The sequence below is a fragment of the Acinonyx jubatus genome, chromosome E2, assembly GCF_027475565.1.
Source record: "Acinonyx jubatus isolate Ajub_Pintada_27869175 chromosome E2, VMU_Ajub_asm_v1.0, whole genome shotgun sequence".
Classification (NCBI taxonomy): domain Eukaryota; kingdom Metazoa; phylum Chordata; class Mammalia; order Carnivora; family Felidae; genus Acinonyx; species Acinonyx jubatus.
This window is the reverse complement of record NC_069396.1, coordinates 45,729,019-45,741,882: the sequence shown is the minus strand read 5'-3', so window position 1 is coordinate 45,741,882 and position 12,864 is coordinate 45,729,019. Positions and strand designations below refer to the sequence as shown.

The following is a 12,864-nucleotide window of genomic DNA, read 5'->3' as shown; positions in this document are numbered from 1 at the left end:
GGGTTGTGTGTCTCAGAGCCCGTGTTGGGCTCTGTGCTGGGTGTGGAGCCTATTTAAAAAAAAAAAAAAAAGGTGAATATGAGTGAGCCGGAGTCTCTCTGGCAGAACCAGAATCACACCTCTGTTTAAGGGGAAAATTTTCCTTCCCCATTCCCTGTTTGTTCCTCACATCCCCCTCCAGCTGTAACTCAGGCCTTTGGAGGGCAGCCAGGATCCCCACCACATCAGAATGGCAGAGGAGTGGGGCTTAGCGCCCAGCTCAGACACACCCTAGCTGGTTCTATTTATGCAACTGTGGCAGTTCTAGGGGCAGAGCCCAACTTGAGGCTGACAACCCACAGGAAGAGACACTTGATAATAAAACCAGTAACTGTAGCTGCCAGCGATCGAAGACTTACAATGTGCCGGGTCCTGTGTACACAGTGGGCTTGTACTGAATCCTCATCCTCTCCTGTATTATGCCCATTAAACAGATGAGAATATTTAGGCTTAACAATGGACTAATCCCAAAACTGGTAAGGGGTAAATATGAGGCCAACGGGAAGCCAAAACACTTGCTTTATTAATAAAATGCTGTGAACATTACAAAATAGTCACGGAAGAACTTAGAAGGGAGAACTGAAGGTGAAGAAATGGTGGTGGAGCCAGAGGGATAGATGCTACGCCAGAGGTGCAGAAGGGGAATGGGGGAGCCTCACTCATGTAAAAGGACCGCGAATGAGCCAGGACTCATAACTGAGAAACCAGAAACAGTCCTCAAGTTTCCTAGAAAAGACAAGATCTCAGAGGAGGAAAGGGAAAGCCACAGTGACAGGGACGCTTGCTGACATCCTCCTGGAGTGCTATCACTGCCCAGAAGTCACTTGTACCATTATTTTTGCCTGAGATAAGTGGAGGAGACCGAGGGACAGAAAAGGGGGAGACTGTGGGACAGAGAGAAGACTGAGGAAACCTAACTTTTAAGGCTCCTCACTTGCGGGTGTGTGGGGTGTGTTGCTGGAGGTTGCAGAGTGGTTTTGGCAGACAGGGGAAGCCAGGTCACAACGCAAGAGCATTTTTATGAATCGCTGGGTAAATGTCTAAAGATACCTCCAAAGAAAGACCCCTGGTTCTTCCTACCTGACTTGTTGGGTGTCCTCTTCTCACTCTATGTATTCACTTTAATACAAAATTAAAATTGTAATTTTAATTGTACAAGCGTAAGAGTCTGCATAACTCCTCTTAGGCCCTCGAGAACACAAATGGATCTCTCCTCTCCTGCTCCGCACCCTTCTCTGGCTCTCCAGTCCTCTCTGTGATACAAATTGAGCGTCCGTCTATATAGAGAACTCCATTTCCCAGAAGTCTCCTCTCCCGATACCTACATTTCTCGTCATGCGCGAGACTGCCTACTCCTGGATTGTCCTCGGCTCCGCCCACCTACCCGTCTTAGTGCTGACTCTCGCCTTACACCACGGGTCTCCGCTCCCCGCCTCTTGCCCGCTGCCAACTGGTCCAGGCCTCCGCGAGGGGCGTGGCCTCTATGCGATCGTTATGCCTATTGGCTGTCGCGCCGTCGCTGGGGCGTGGCTACGGGAGCCGGGCGGGCACATTTCGAACAGCGGCTGGGGCGGTGGCGGCGGAGGCAGCGGCTACGGCGGTGAAGGATGCACCCGACGGGCTTGGCGGCGGCGGGGACGCCCCGGCAGCGTAAGTGGCGTACGTGGCCGGTCGAGGAGATCGGGCGGGCTGGCGGGGGGCGTGGCGGGGCTGCCGCGGCAGTTGGCGAGGTCGCTGCAGGTCGGAGGTCACGGGGTCAGGGATCTAGAGCTTCAGGGTGTGCACAGCGCTAAGATGCCAGGTCCGGGTAGGGGGCGCGTTGGGGTCGATTCTTCTTTTCTTCAGGAAATTCCTTTGGAAGAAAACTTTGGGCGGGATAATGTGTGGTGTGCAGGAAAAGACGACTTTCATTCATTTGCAGTTAGCGAGCTGCCTTCTCCCCACCCTTCCGTGGCCTCCGGCTGTCGCCCACGCTCCGTAGGACAGCGTTCAAGCCCTTCGTGAGCTCAGAGGGCCATGTTTACTTCTCACATAAGATTTGAACCTATATATCTTGGACTGTTCACCCCCTCTTCCCGTTTTTCTTAATTTGTATCTCTAAGTTCTTCTTCATCTCCGTGACTGTGCGTACATCTCATTTATTCTTTCAGCATGTCCTGCCTCAGCTCCCCTTGTGCCAGGCCCTTTGCTGGAATTTGGGTACCTGGTAGTAACTAGCATAGCGCTAGTCCTTGTTAACTTACAACTCAGAGTTTAGTGGTGAGGCAGACACTAAACTCGGAACAAGCAAGTCAGCAAGAAAATCTGGGGAGTTCTTAGGGCTGTAAAGGGAATAATCCAGGATGTGATGGGGGTTCAGAGGCACCATGTGCTCATTCCTGTCTTCAACCATAATAATAAGGTGCCTGGCTGGCCCTGTGGTGGGTGTTGCCGGGGCCACAGCAGTGCCCAGACAGCCTTGGTTCCTGTCCTCATGCACTACCAGTAGAAAGCAGAAGACAGCGGCAGTTTAGAGTGATGGTAACCTGATGGGGGAAGCACAGGCAGAGGGGTCAGGGCCGGGATGGAGGGATTGTGGTAGTCCACATAAGGCGTGTGACCCAGGCTGGGCGTGTCAGTGATGCCTCCTGAAAGAGGTATGTCTTGTGAGGAATTCGACCGGAGAAGGGGATTTGTGGTGGGAAGGAAAAGCGTTGGAAGCTTGCACCCAGTAAACAAGTGGACAAATGTATATATAGTTAGCAAATGTGGTAAATGCTCAGAAGGGAAAAAAGAGCGCTGGATATTATGAGAACAAGGTGAGGCTGGTGCTTTCTACTGAGGAGTGAGGAAGGTCTCTGCAAAGGAAACACTTGAGCTGAGGCCTGAGTGCTCTTTTGACAGGTGTTAATCGTGGGCAGATGTTCCAAAGGGATAGCCGTGCATGTTCAAAAGTCTGTGTGGGCCAGGAGCTTGGCAGAGTCAGGGCCCGAGAGGCCAGTGCGACGGGGCACTGTGAGCCCCAGGAGAGGTAGCAAACCAGGGTGGTTGGCGTAGCTGGGTCATGCGTGTGGCTTTTATCCTCAGCACAGTGGGGACTGATCTTTGGCAGCGGACACGAAATATTCTTTTGCGTTTAAAATCTGGCTGCTGACGGAGAGAAGGTTGGTGGGGCAAGAATAGGCAGGGGGACCTGGTAGGAGGACATCTAAGTCAGGCTCAAGATGACAAGGTCTGAAAAGGAAGGATAAGCACCGAGCCACAGTGGGCGAGAACCAGCAACTAGTCGGTTGGATGTCAGAAAGAAGGGGAGTCAGGGGCTTGGACACTGACGTGAGGCCCCAGGGGCAGCCAGAGGGCATGGTCAGGAACTGGCCACACATGGATGTGGAGCCAGGAGAGAAGTGGCAACTGGAGACAGAGCCCAGGGCCCAAGGCACACGTGGGTGGGTGGGGTTGCTCTAGGTGAGAGGCAAAGCCAGAAGGGTGGAAAATGTGGCCACATGTTTCAGAGAGCTGAAAATAAGCCAAGGCTGGAGAGGGACCCATCCCGAGACCGTCAGCTCCGCAAATGCAGGAGTTTTTGTCGTTTTAATTAATTTTTTAAGTTTATTTATTTTGAGAGACAGAGTGGGGGAGGGGCAGAGAGAGAAAGAATCCCTAGCAGGCTCTGCGCTGTCAGCACAGAGTCCAGAGTGGGGCCCAAACCCGTGAACTGTGAGATCATGACCTGAGCCAAAACCAAGAGTCAGACGCTTATCCGACTGCGCTACCCAGGTGCCCCAGGAGTTTTTGTCTTTTTGATCATTGCTATATCCACCATGCCTGCAGCAGAGCCTAAGACATAGGGGTGCTCAGGAGGTGTTTGTGGGGCTCAGGAAAGAGGAGGAATTAGGTACAGTGTCTCAGAAACCAAGGGAGCAGAGAGTTGGAGATTGGCATTTGGGATAGTGGCATCGAATGCTTCCGAGGGCCTGGGTTGGATGACAGTGGCTAACAGTCTTGGCCCGGCAGTGCAGAGGGGTGTTTAGGAGGCTAGTGGGGCCAGAACCCCAAATATCAAGGGCTTGGGGAGTGATGGGGAGGGAAGAAGGGCTTGCACCAAAACTTTCAGAAGTGGGAGAGGGGAAAGGAGAGTGGGCCTTGGGGATAAGGGGCCAGGCCAGTGCCGCTTGCTGTGGGATTGAGCACACCTGGGTCTGTCTTCAGGCTGCAGATAACTGAGAGGAAGAGTTGAGGGACTAGTAATCCATAACAGGTGACAGGAACTGACACTTTTTATGTGCCAGGCCTGGAGCTGAGGAGTCTATAAGTGTCCCTTGGCCTTGGGCCATTGACTCTGTTCTACAGAAGAGAGAACTGAGGTGCAAAGCCAGGACACAGATTATTGGATTCCTCTCCCCCATCCCATTGTAACCCTCTTACCCTTTCCCTGTGCCCACAGGGGCGCCTGGCACATAGGGGGAGCTCCGTAAGTATCTGCTGTGGTGGCATTGCTTGCGGTTGAGGAGCTGGGGCCCCAGAGCCAGAGTGCTGGGTTCAAATCCACCCTCTCCATATTCCCCTTCTCTTCCCTCTTCTTTACCCTACCCTAACTAAGCCCACCTCCAGCAGGCCCCATCCCTACCCCCTCCAGAATCTGGCCAGAAGCAGCCCATCCCCCTCCCCATCACTGTCCCACCCCTCCATCCCGATTCCCACCCTTCTCCCATGCCTCTCCCTCCTCCCCTCTTCCTGCCTCCCACCCCAGTCTGTTCCCCACAGGAAGCCAGAGGGACTTTTTCCAGACCTGACACCCGGCTCTGCTTCATACTGTCTGAGTGACTTTGGTCAGTTACTGTCCTAGCTATCAGGCCCGCCTGGGCTAGACTCTTGCTCTGTCACTCACTCAGTGTGGCCCTTTGCACAAGTCACTTCCCCTGTCTGAGCCTCGGTTACCACATCTGTGACGTGGAGATAGCCTCTTACTTCTCAGGGTTTTGTCAGGCACCTGCCCTAGCCCCGTGTTAGGGGCGAGGGGTTCATGCATGAACAAGACGAAGCTCCGCCCCTTGGAGGCACACATTTTAGTGGGGAGACAGTGAACAAAATAAAACAGCTAATATGTCAGCCGGCGCTGAGTTCTCGATGTAAGTGAAGCAGGGAAGGGGGTGGGCGGCAGGGGATGTCCCTGCTGCCAAGGGACATGCGGTTGGAGACAGGATGGTCGGGTGGGAAGGCACCACAGAGCCAAGACCTGGCGGAGGGGAGGGGGGAAGCATCCAGGCAGAGGAACGGCCGGAGCAGAGGCCGTGAGGTGGGAGCGGGCCTGGTGTTTCCGGTGAACATTGAAGCCCGTGTGGCTGGAGCGAACAAGTGAAGGAGGGCATGAAGGGAGACACAGAGACCTTGTTGGTAAAAGGCTTGGTACAGGATTCTGTTCACAGTAGGCCAAGTACATAGTAGCCATCAACGTATCGTCACTGTTATTTGGATGGACACATGACGGGCAGACAGAGCCTGCCTGCACTTGACTGGGTGGCCCATCTGACACCAAAACCAGCGCCTCACTGCCGCAAGAGGAGAGCACCTGCAGAATGAGTGAGGCTCCCCACTCTTCCCCTGCAGCGTCAAAGCGGAGGATCCCGGTGTCCCAGCCGGGCATGGCTGACCCCCACCAGCTTTTCGATGACACAAGTTCGGCCCAGAGCCGGGGCTATGGGGCCCAGCGGGCACCTGGAGGCCTGGGCTACGCGCCAGCCTCTGCATCGCCCCAGGAGGCCTTCCTGGCCGATCCTGTGTCCAACATGGCCATGGCCTACGGGAGCAGCCTGGCCGCACAGGGCAAGGAGCTGGTGGATAAGAACGTGAGTTCTGGGCTGGTGGGCGTCGGGGGAAAGTGGGGGCCATGAGGCCGGGGCTTCAGGCTTGGGCTCTCCCTCCCCCCAGATTGACCGCTTCATCCCCGTCACCAAGCTCAAGTATTACTTTGCCGTGGACACCATGTACGTAGGCAAGAAGCTAGGCCTGCTCTTCTTCCCCTACCTGCACCAGGTCAGCACTGCCTCCACCGAGGGGAACACGGTCTGAGGAGGGAGGGCCTCCGGGTGGGGGTGGAGGGTAGAGGGTGAGTCAGAGGCCAGGCCGGTGTGAGGGAGGGGCAGGCTGGGTGGGTTTGCCTCAAGGGAGGGTCTGGAGGCCGTGCGGCAGGAGCCCAGCTCTGGGGGTCCTGCTGCTCCCCCCACTCTCCCCACAGGACTGGGAAGTACAGTACCAGCAGGACACACCAGTCGCCCCCCGCTTTGACGTCAATGCTCCTGACCTCTACATTCCAGGTTTCACCCTCCCCGTCACCGCCCGGCACCCTCCTCCCTCTGGGTGGGCACGTCTAGGGCAGAGGTTTAGGTGCCTAGTGGCCCAGGATGGTCCGTCTTCCTCTGACCCGTGTCTGTGTGTCTGCCTCCCACAGCTATGGCTTTCATCACCTATGTCTTGGTGGCTGGCCTGGCGCTGGGGACCCAGGATAGGTAAGGGAGGCCTGGAGTAGGCAGAGCGGGGTGAGGGCTGGGGGGCTGAGGGGCAGTCAGGAAGGTGTCTTGGATCTCCTCTCTCAGGGCAGCCCCACCGTGCTCCCAGTCAGCCTGGCGCAGGGCCCTTGGTGTCGCCCTCAGAGTCAGCCTGCCCTCCTCCCTCGCTTTCTACCCATGTGTAGCCTATCACCACACCTGTAGTGGGCGACTCTAACTCCATCCTCCTTCTTAGCCTCCATCACCAGATCACACTTGTCCTCACTGCCTCCTAACCAGCTTGCCCTGCCCACATCCCCTCGGCAACGGCTAAAGGTGTTGTTGGGATGAGGGCCTGGCCAAGTCCCACCCTGCTCAGAAGCTGCCCGTAGCTCTCCCCTCCCCAGATCAAGCCCTGGCCCTAGTCTGGCACTCCACGGCCTCCACACAGCCTCGCTCTGCCCCTCCTCGTTCTGCTGTGCCACTCTGGGCCTCTTTCCATCCTCCAGAGGGCCTGGTGCTGCCTCTCCGGGGCCTTTACTCAGGAGTATGTTACTTCCCTGCGTCACCTGCTCAGCACCTGCTCACTTGCTACTCTGATGGCACTTACTCGGGGAAGCCTTTCCATCCCCCAGCCTGGGCCAAGCCCCCACCTCTTGCTCATAGGCCCCAGTTCATTTCTTTTGTGGCATCAAAAACAATTGTCATTAGAATCCATTAATTGTTGAGGCACTGGGGATATGGCAGAGACCATGGCCCTTCTTCCCCAGTCAGCTGCTTATTCCTTCAGGCCTCAGCTCAGGTATCCTCTCCTCTGGGAAGTCTTCTCTGATACTTTCTCCTAGCTGGGTCCAGCAACTCCCCTGCCCTGTGCTTCCCTCATCCCAGCCCTCGCTTCTCTGGGCTGTCACTGAGGACAGGTCAGCCTTCCCTGGAATGACATTTCCATGCGGGCAGGGTCCAGATCCATCTTGGTCACTGTTGAGTCTCTAGACCCACCCAACACAGGCTGTCTGCAGGTGGATCCTCTGGGAGGGTGGGAGCCGGTCAGCCAAGTGACAGAGCTTGGTGCCGGCAGGTTCTCCCCAGACCTCCTGGGGCTGCAGGCGAGCTCTGCGCTGGCCTGGCTGACATTGGAGGTGCTGGCCATCCTGCTCAGTCTCTACCTGGTCACTGTCAACACCGACCTCACCACTATCGATCTGGTGGCCTTCTTGGGCTACAAATATGTTGGGTAAGTACCCCTCCCCCTTCCCCCCTGCCAGCCCCAGCCCTGAGCCCTCTCCCTCAGACCAGCCTTCCCCTCTCCTCCCAGGATGATTGGCGGGGTCCTTATGGGCCTGCTCTTTGGGAAGATTGGCTACTACCTGGTGCTGGGCTGGTGCTGCGTGTCTATCTTTGTGTTCATGGTGAGCTGGGGTTCAGGGGAGGATGAGGCTTGAGGGCACAAGCCCTCAGAGTTGGGGTCCCCTGGAGGCATCCAAGCAGAGGATGTCAGGTTGGGAATTGATACAAGAGGCACATTACTGCACTGAGCAGCCTTGGAGTGGCTACCCGAGCCTGGGAGTCAGGAGAGCTTCCTGGAAGAGGGGGTGTCCAAGCTGGGCCTGAAGGAAGAGAAGGAGCCCCGCTGGGCTGTTAAAGTGGGCTCTTGCCCTCACTCCACACTCCTTACATGGTGGGCTTTCCTGCCAGAACGTCTGTTAGGATGAAAAAAGTTTCAGTACCCCTGGCAGTAGCTTCTCTGGGTCCCAGGCAAATCACTTCCCCTCTTTAACCTTGTTTCCCCTTTTGTAAAAAGGGGAATAATTGCATCTCAGGGTACTGGGAGGATGCAGTGTGAGCATATGTGAGGAGCAGAGGGCAAAAACTGGCCAAGACTGACCCTCAGATAAACTTTGACTTAGATGTCATTATTTAAAAGTTTAAAAAAAAAAAAAAAAAAGCATCCTGGCTTGTGTTGAAAAATTGTCCTCGGGCCAACATAAGCCGGTGGCAGCAGCCGTGGCTGAGCCCAGCCACCTCTTCAGGCAGGGTGTGCCCCACGAAGTCCCCATCTCACTCAGGGGACTCTCCTGCCCTTGGAGTTTGGAACCCTCACGTTTTCTCACAAGGCTTGGGTAGGAGGAAGTCCTCGCCATCTGTTTGGAGGTTTGGGGGGAACCCGGGCTCCCCACGAGCAGAAACTTGAGCCCAGCCACCCCCGTGGAGGAAGAGAGGCAGGGCTTGGAAGTGCACCCAGGCGCCCCGCCCTGGCCGACGACTCAGGGTGAACCCCCTCCCGCCCCAGATCCGGACGCTGCGGCTGAAGATCCTGGCGGAGGCAGCGGCCGAGGGGGTCCCGGTGCGCGGCGCCAGGAACCAGCTGCGCATGTACCTGACCATGGCCGTGGCGGCGGCGCAGCCCCTGCTCATGTACTGGCTCACCTTCCACCTGGTGCGGTGAGGGCGACCCGGCCCCCGCCTCCAGCTGCTGCTCCGGGCGGCCGCGCCCGCCTTCCCTCTGCCCGTCGCCCCCGGGGGCCCCGCCCCCGCCCTGGCACCGGCGCTGCCCCCCTCCCGAGACCCCGCCCCCTCCCTCGCCGAGGTGCTGAGATCTCCAGCTGCACAGGCCGCCCCGCAGTGCGGCCGCTGTTCAGGAAACAATAAACCGTGATGGGCACGGCGTGGGCGGCCTCTCCTTGGCGGCGCGCGCGGCTGCCCGGCAGGGGGCAGGCCAGGCCGGGGCAGGGGGACGGGCGGGCGGGGCGGGGCGGGGCCGGCACACCACAGCACCTCGAGACCGGAAGGCGGCCGTCCGGCCGAGAAAAGGTTTAATGAGACCCCCCCGCCCAGGTGGGTCAGTGAGGAGCCTCTTTCTTCGCCTTTTCTTTCTTCTTCTGCTTTTTCACCTTGGGTTTCTTGACCTTGCCGGCTGTGCTTTTGTGCTTGTCCGACGCGGCAGCGTGAGGCTGTGGGGCCGAGGGCGGTGGGGATGGGAGAGGAGAGAGACGGTTCCACCGGTGGAACGATCGCCCGGCATGTGGGCCGGGACTCTGCCCTCACCTGGAATGCCGGTGGGAGCGGGGAAAGCCTCTTACCTTTGCTTCCACGTCCGAGTCGCCGGAGCTGCTGCTGCTGCTGGAATCTGAGGAGCTGCGGTGACCGTGGCCATGCTAGTTGCAGGCAGGACAGTGAGGCCAGGACCCCTTACCCCGCCCCCAGGTTGGAAGCCCCAACGCTCGCGGGACCCTGGGTTCAAAGGCAACACCCCACCTTCACACCGGGAGGCGCGTGCCTGGTCCTGAGGTGACTTACCTTCGGTTTATCTGCCGCCCCGGCCTCTGACGGGCCCTGAACTTTGGGGGTGCTGTGTTTGTGGTCTCCCACCTGGGCTGTCCCCTGTGGCTTCTTGGAGGTGGAGTCCAGGGCTGTGGAGAGAGAAGTCGGGTGGGCTGGTCCAGGCGAAGGAGATGCGCCCTTGGAGGAGGTTTCTGGGTTTCCATCTGGCCCCCTGCCCCTCAAACTGCCCACCTCCCAGGAGCGCACCTGCAGCCAGGTCGAACTCCATGGTGAGAGAAGGTATGTGGGGAGCGCCGGGAGGGCCTTTGTAGTGCCAGGAGGGCGGAGGGAGGGGTGTGGGGAGGAGCATGGGAGCTGCCTGCCCAAGGACTTCTGCGGCGCCCCACCCAGCCTTGTTCAGAGTCCTTAGCCTTGACTCACAGCCCCTCCCCAGGACCACCCAACTTTTTCTCTGTGGGAAATGGGGATTTCCTCAGTTAATTGTTGTATTTCCACCCCACCTGGTGGACTTGGCAAGTGAGGGGGGACCGTGTGGATGGGTTTGGGAGGGCAGTGTGTGAGCAGCTCGCTGTAGACCTCTGGGGAGGGGGCTAGAACTGTCATCTGCTTCCCTCAAAAGGGTCAGATGCCTGCTTTTGAAGGAACGAGAGGGAGGGTGCCTCCCCGTGCCCTATGTGCCATCATAATGCTAACACTCCCTGTGTACTTACCACATGCCAGGCACTGTTCCAAAGGTTTCACACTCATGAAGTCACTTTCAACAACCCCTGGATGGATGGCTCTGTGAGCAGCAGTGTCCAAAGGGGTGAAGAGCATGAACTTGGAATAAGCCTGCTGGATTAGAAGCCCCACTGTACCACTTAGTAGTGGTGTGAGCTCAGGAAAGTTGCTTTGCCTCCCTGTGCCTCGGTTTCCTCATCTGTAAATGGCAGCTACCATATAGGGTTGTAGTAAGGATCAAAAAGATTAGTTTCCTATGACTGTGCCTGGCACAGAGTAAGTGCTTGTAAAATAATGTTTTGGTTTGTTCAGTTAAAAGGTGGGTATTGTTATTATCCCTGTTTTACAGATGAGAAAACCGAGGGACCAAACATTGAAGTAAGACGATGAACGGCAATGTAGTACGAATGGGCTAGAAGTGGGATTCACACCCAGACAGTGTGGCTCACGGCCAAGGCTCTGCCTGGTTCCTGTGGCTCACCTGGTGAACGCTCAGGGGAAGGGACAGCCCCTGAATCCAGTCTGCCCTCCTCGCGCCGGGCCTGGCCAGTCGGTCCGAGGGCGAAGCTGGGAGACCTGAGCCATCTGTTCCCATTGCTGTGAGGCTGTGTCCTTGTGGGTCCCTCCCTGGCCCAGCCCTGCCACCAGGAGCTGGGCTGCCATACCTGCAGGAGCGGGCAGGCAGGGCTGGCATCCAGGTGGCAGTGATGACTGAGGCCCGGGGATGATGATGAACGGGGGGTGATCAGCCTTGTGCACTGCGGCCTCTGCTCCGGAGTGGGTTCCTCAGAGGGGCCTGCTCTCACTGCCGGCTCCACGTTGCCCGTCCCTTTAACCTCTTTCCCCTGCTTGATGGTCAGCATAGTCCTTGCTTACTTCTATCTGGAGTTATCCTTATTCTCACATCGTGTATCTGTTGAGTACCTACTATGTGCCTGGCGCAGTCCAAGTGCTGGGGATACAGAGGTAACAAAACCAAAAATTCCAGCCTCATGGAATTGACATTCCAGTGGGGGAAACAAAGTAAAATGTACAGAATGTTAATTTTTTTTTTTTTTTAACGTTTGAGAGAGAGAACAGAGTGTGAGCAGGGGAGGGACAGAGAGAGGGAGACACAGAATCCAAAGCAGGCTCCAGGCCCCGAGCTGTCAGCACAGAGCCTGACACGAGGCTCGAACTCACAAGCAGTGAGATCATAACCTGAGCCGAAGTCGGACGCCCAACCGACTGAGCCACCCAGGCGCCCCGTAAAATGTACAGAATGTTAGAAACAAATGGAAACTAAGATGTCCCACCAGCTGGTAAATGGACATAAAATGTATCTATACTGGGATGTTAGCCATAAAAAGGAACGAACTGACATATACCGCATCACACGTGAACCTCAAAAACATGCGAGGTGAGAGGTGCCAGACACAAGAGACTACGTATTGTAGGATGTCACTCATGGGAAGTGTTCCGAGAAGGGCTATTGAGACGGCAGGTTAGCCATTGCTGGGAGCTAGCTGCGTGGAGAAGGGGGACTGACTTTGTAACTGAGCATGAGAGATCTTATTGGGGTGGGGATGAAAACACGTTCTAAAACTGACTGATGGTGATAATTGCACCACTTGGTAAAATTATTAAAAACCACTGAGGTGCACATTTGAAATGGGTGAGTTTTATGTAACTCACACCTCAATAAAGCTACGTTGTAAAAAGTAGTATGTGCTAAGAAGAAAAATGCTGCTAAAAAGGGGGCTAGGTAATAACTATATGGTCTGTTGGGAAGAGGCTGGATTTCAGATAAGAATTAACAGGGAAAGCTTTGAGTAAAGATCTGGATGAGGAGGTAAGCAAATGCAAGCACATTAAGTGTTGTAGGCAGCAGGAATGGTAAGTGCAAAGGTCCTGAGGCAGGAATGTACCTGTGTGATGAAGAGCTGCAAGGAGTTCAGAATGGCAGTGAGAATGGAGGGGGAAATGTAGGTCGGGAGGGATGGACAGTGGGGGGACTCGTACATCAAAGATCTTTGATCTTTACTCTGAGTGAGAAGAGGTGGTGAATCATGATTGTGGCTTTGCCCACAACTAGATGCAGGATGTGACAAAAAATGTTTCTCCAGGCAAAACGTAAATTCCACGTGGGTTGCAGACCTTGTCTGCTTTGCTCAGCACCCAGAAAGGGTGCGTGCTATCATTTGGTGAATTAGCGAGGTTACCTGATGCCAGGCACTCTACTAATGTGATGGCAGGTTACAGCAGGCAGAGTGGCTATGAGCGTGGGTTGTGGAGGTCAGTCTGCTCACAGGTGAGTCCTCACTCTCTCTCTTCTTGCTCTGTGGACAATTACGTCAACCACTCTGCCTGTTCTGCCCTC

The 12,864-nt window shown here is 56.1% G+C and overlaps 2 protein-coding genes across 7 annotated transcripts; one reads left to right on the top strand and one right to left on the bottom strand.

Annotated features, from left to right (window-relative positions):
• Positions 1-1,541: 1,541 nt before the first annotated feature.
• Positions 1,542-9,169, top strand: YIF1B (Yip1 interacting factor homolog B, membrane trafficking protein). 6 transcript variants are annotated; one of them, XM_015078256.3, is made up of 8 exons: positions 1,542-1,689; positions 5,626-5,864; positions 5,947-6,051; positions 6,254-6,332; positions 6,467-6,524; positions 7,582-7,737; positions 7,819-7,912; positions 8,794-9,169. In XM_015078256.3, exons 1-8 carry the CDS (start codon positions 1,647-1,649, stop codon positions 8,947-8,949), a joined length of 930 nt encoding a protein of 309 aa, XP_014933742.2. In that variant the 5' UTR covers positions 1,542-1,646; the 3' UTR covers positions 8,950-9,169. The 6 variants fall into 6 exon arrangements, with proteins under 6 accessions (XP_014933742.2, XP_053067265.1, XP_053067264.1 ...); XM_053211290.1 differs by lacking the exon at positions 8,794-9,169 and adding an exon at positions 8,618-8,787; XM_053211289.1 differs by lacking the exon at positions 8,794-9,169 and adding an exon at positions 8,618-8,787 and having other exon boundaries at positions 1,563-1,698.
• A 130-nt stretch (positions 9,170-9,299) lies between these two features.
• Positions 9,300-10,173, bottom strand: CE2H19orf33 (chromosome E2 C19orf33 homolog). The gene is made up of 4 exons (XM_015078263.3): positions 10,032-10,173; positions 9,801-9,913; positions 9,584-9,658; positions 9,300-9,454 (listed from the first exon to the last, which is right to left on the bottom strand). The coding sequence occupies exons 1-4, from the start codon at positions 10,132-10,134 to the stop codon at positions 9,344-9,346; spliced, it is 402 nt and encodes a 133-aa protein (XP_014933749.1). The 5' UTR covers positions 10,135-10,173; the 3' UTR covers positions 9,300-9,343.
• Positions 10,174-12,864: the final 2,691 nt, after the last annotated feature.

Bases quoted from the DNA above. Each gene is read 5' to 3' on its own strand.
- CE2H19orf33 (XM_015078263.3), bottom strand. From the start codon at position 10,134: ATGCTCCTCCCCACACCCCTCCCTCCGCCCTCCTGGCACTACAAAGGC. The intron at 9,659-9,800 runs GTAAGTCACCTC...GCCTGCAACTAG, and splicing joins GGGCGGCAGATAAACCGAAG to CATGGCCACGGTCACCGCAG. The intron at 9,455-9,583 runs GTAAGAGGCTTT...TCGGCCCCACAG, and splicing joins ACTCGGACGTGGAAGCAAAG to CCTCACGCTGCCGCGTCGGA.
- YIF1B (XM_053211287.1), top strand. From the start codon at position 5,042: ATGCATGAACAAGACGAAGCTCCGCCCCTTGGAGGCACACATTTTAGT. The intron at 5,148-5,625 runs GTAAGTGAAGCA...CTTCCCCTGCAG, and splicing joins GCCGGCGCTGAGTTCTCGAT to CGTCAAAGCGGAGGATCCCG. The intron at 5,865-5,946 runs GTGAGTTCTGGG...CCCTCCCCCCAG, and splicing joins AGGAGCTGGTGGATAAGAAC to ATTGACCGCTTCATCCCCGT.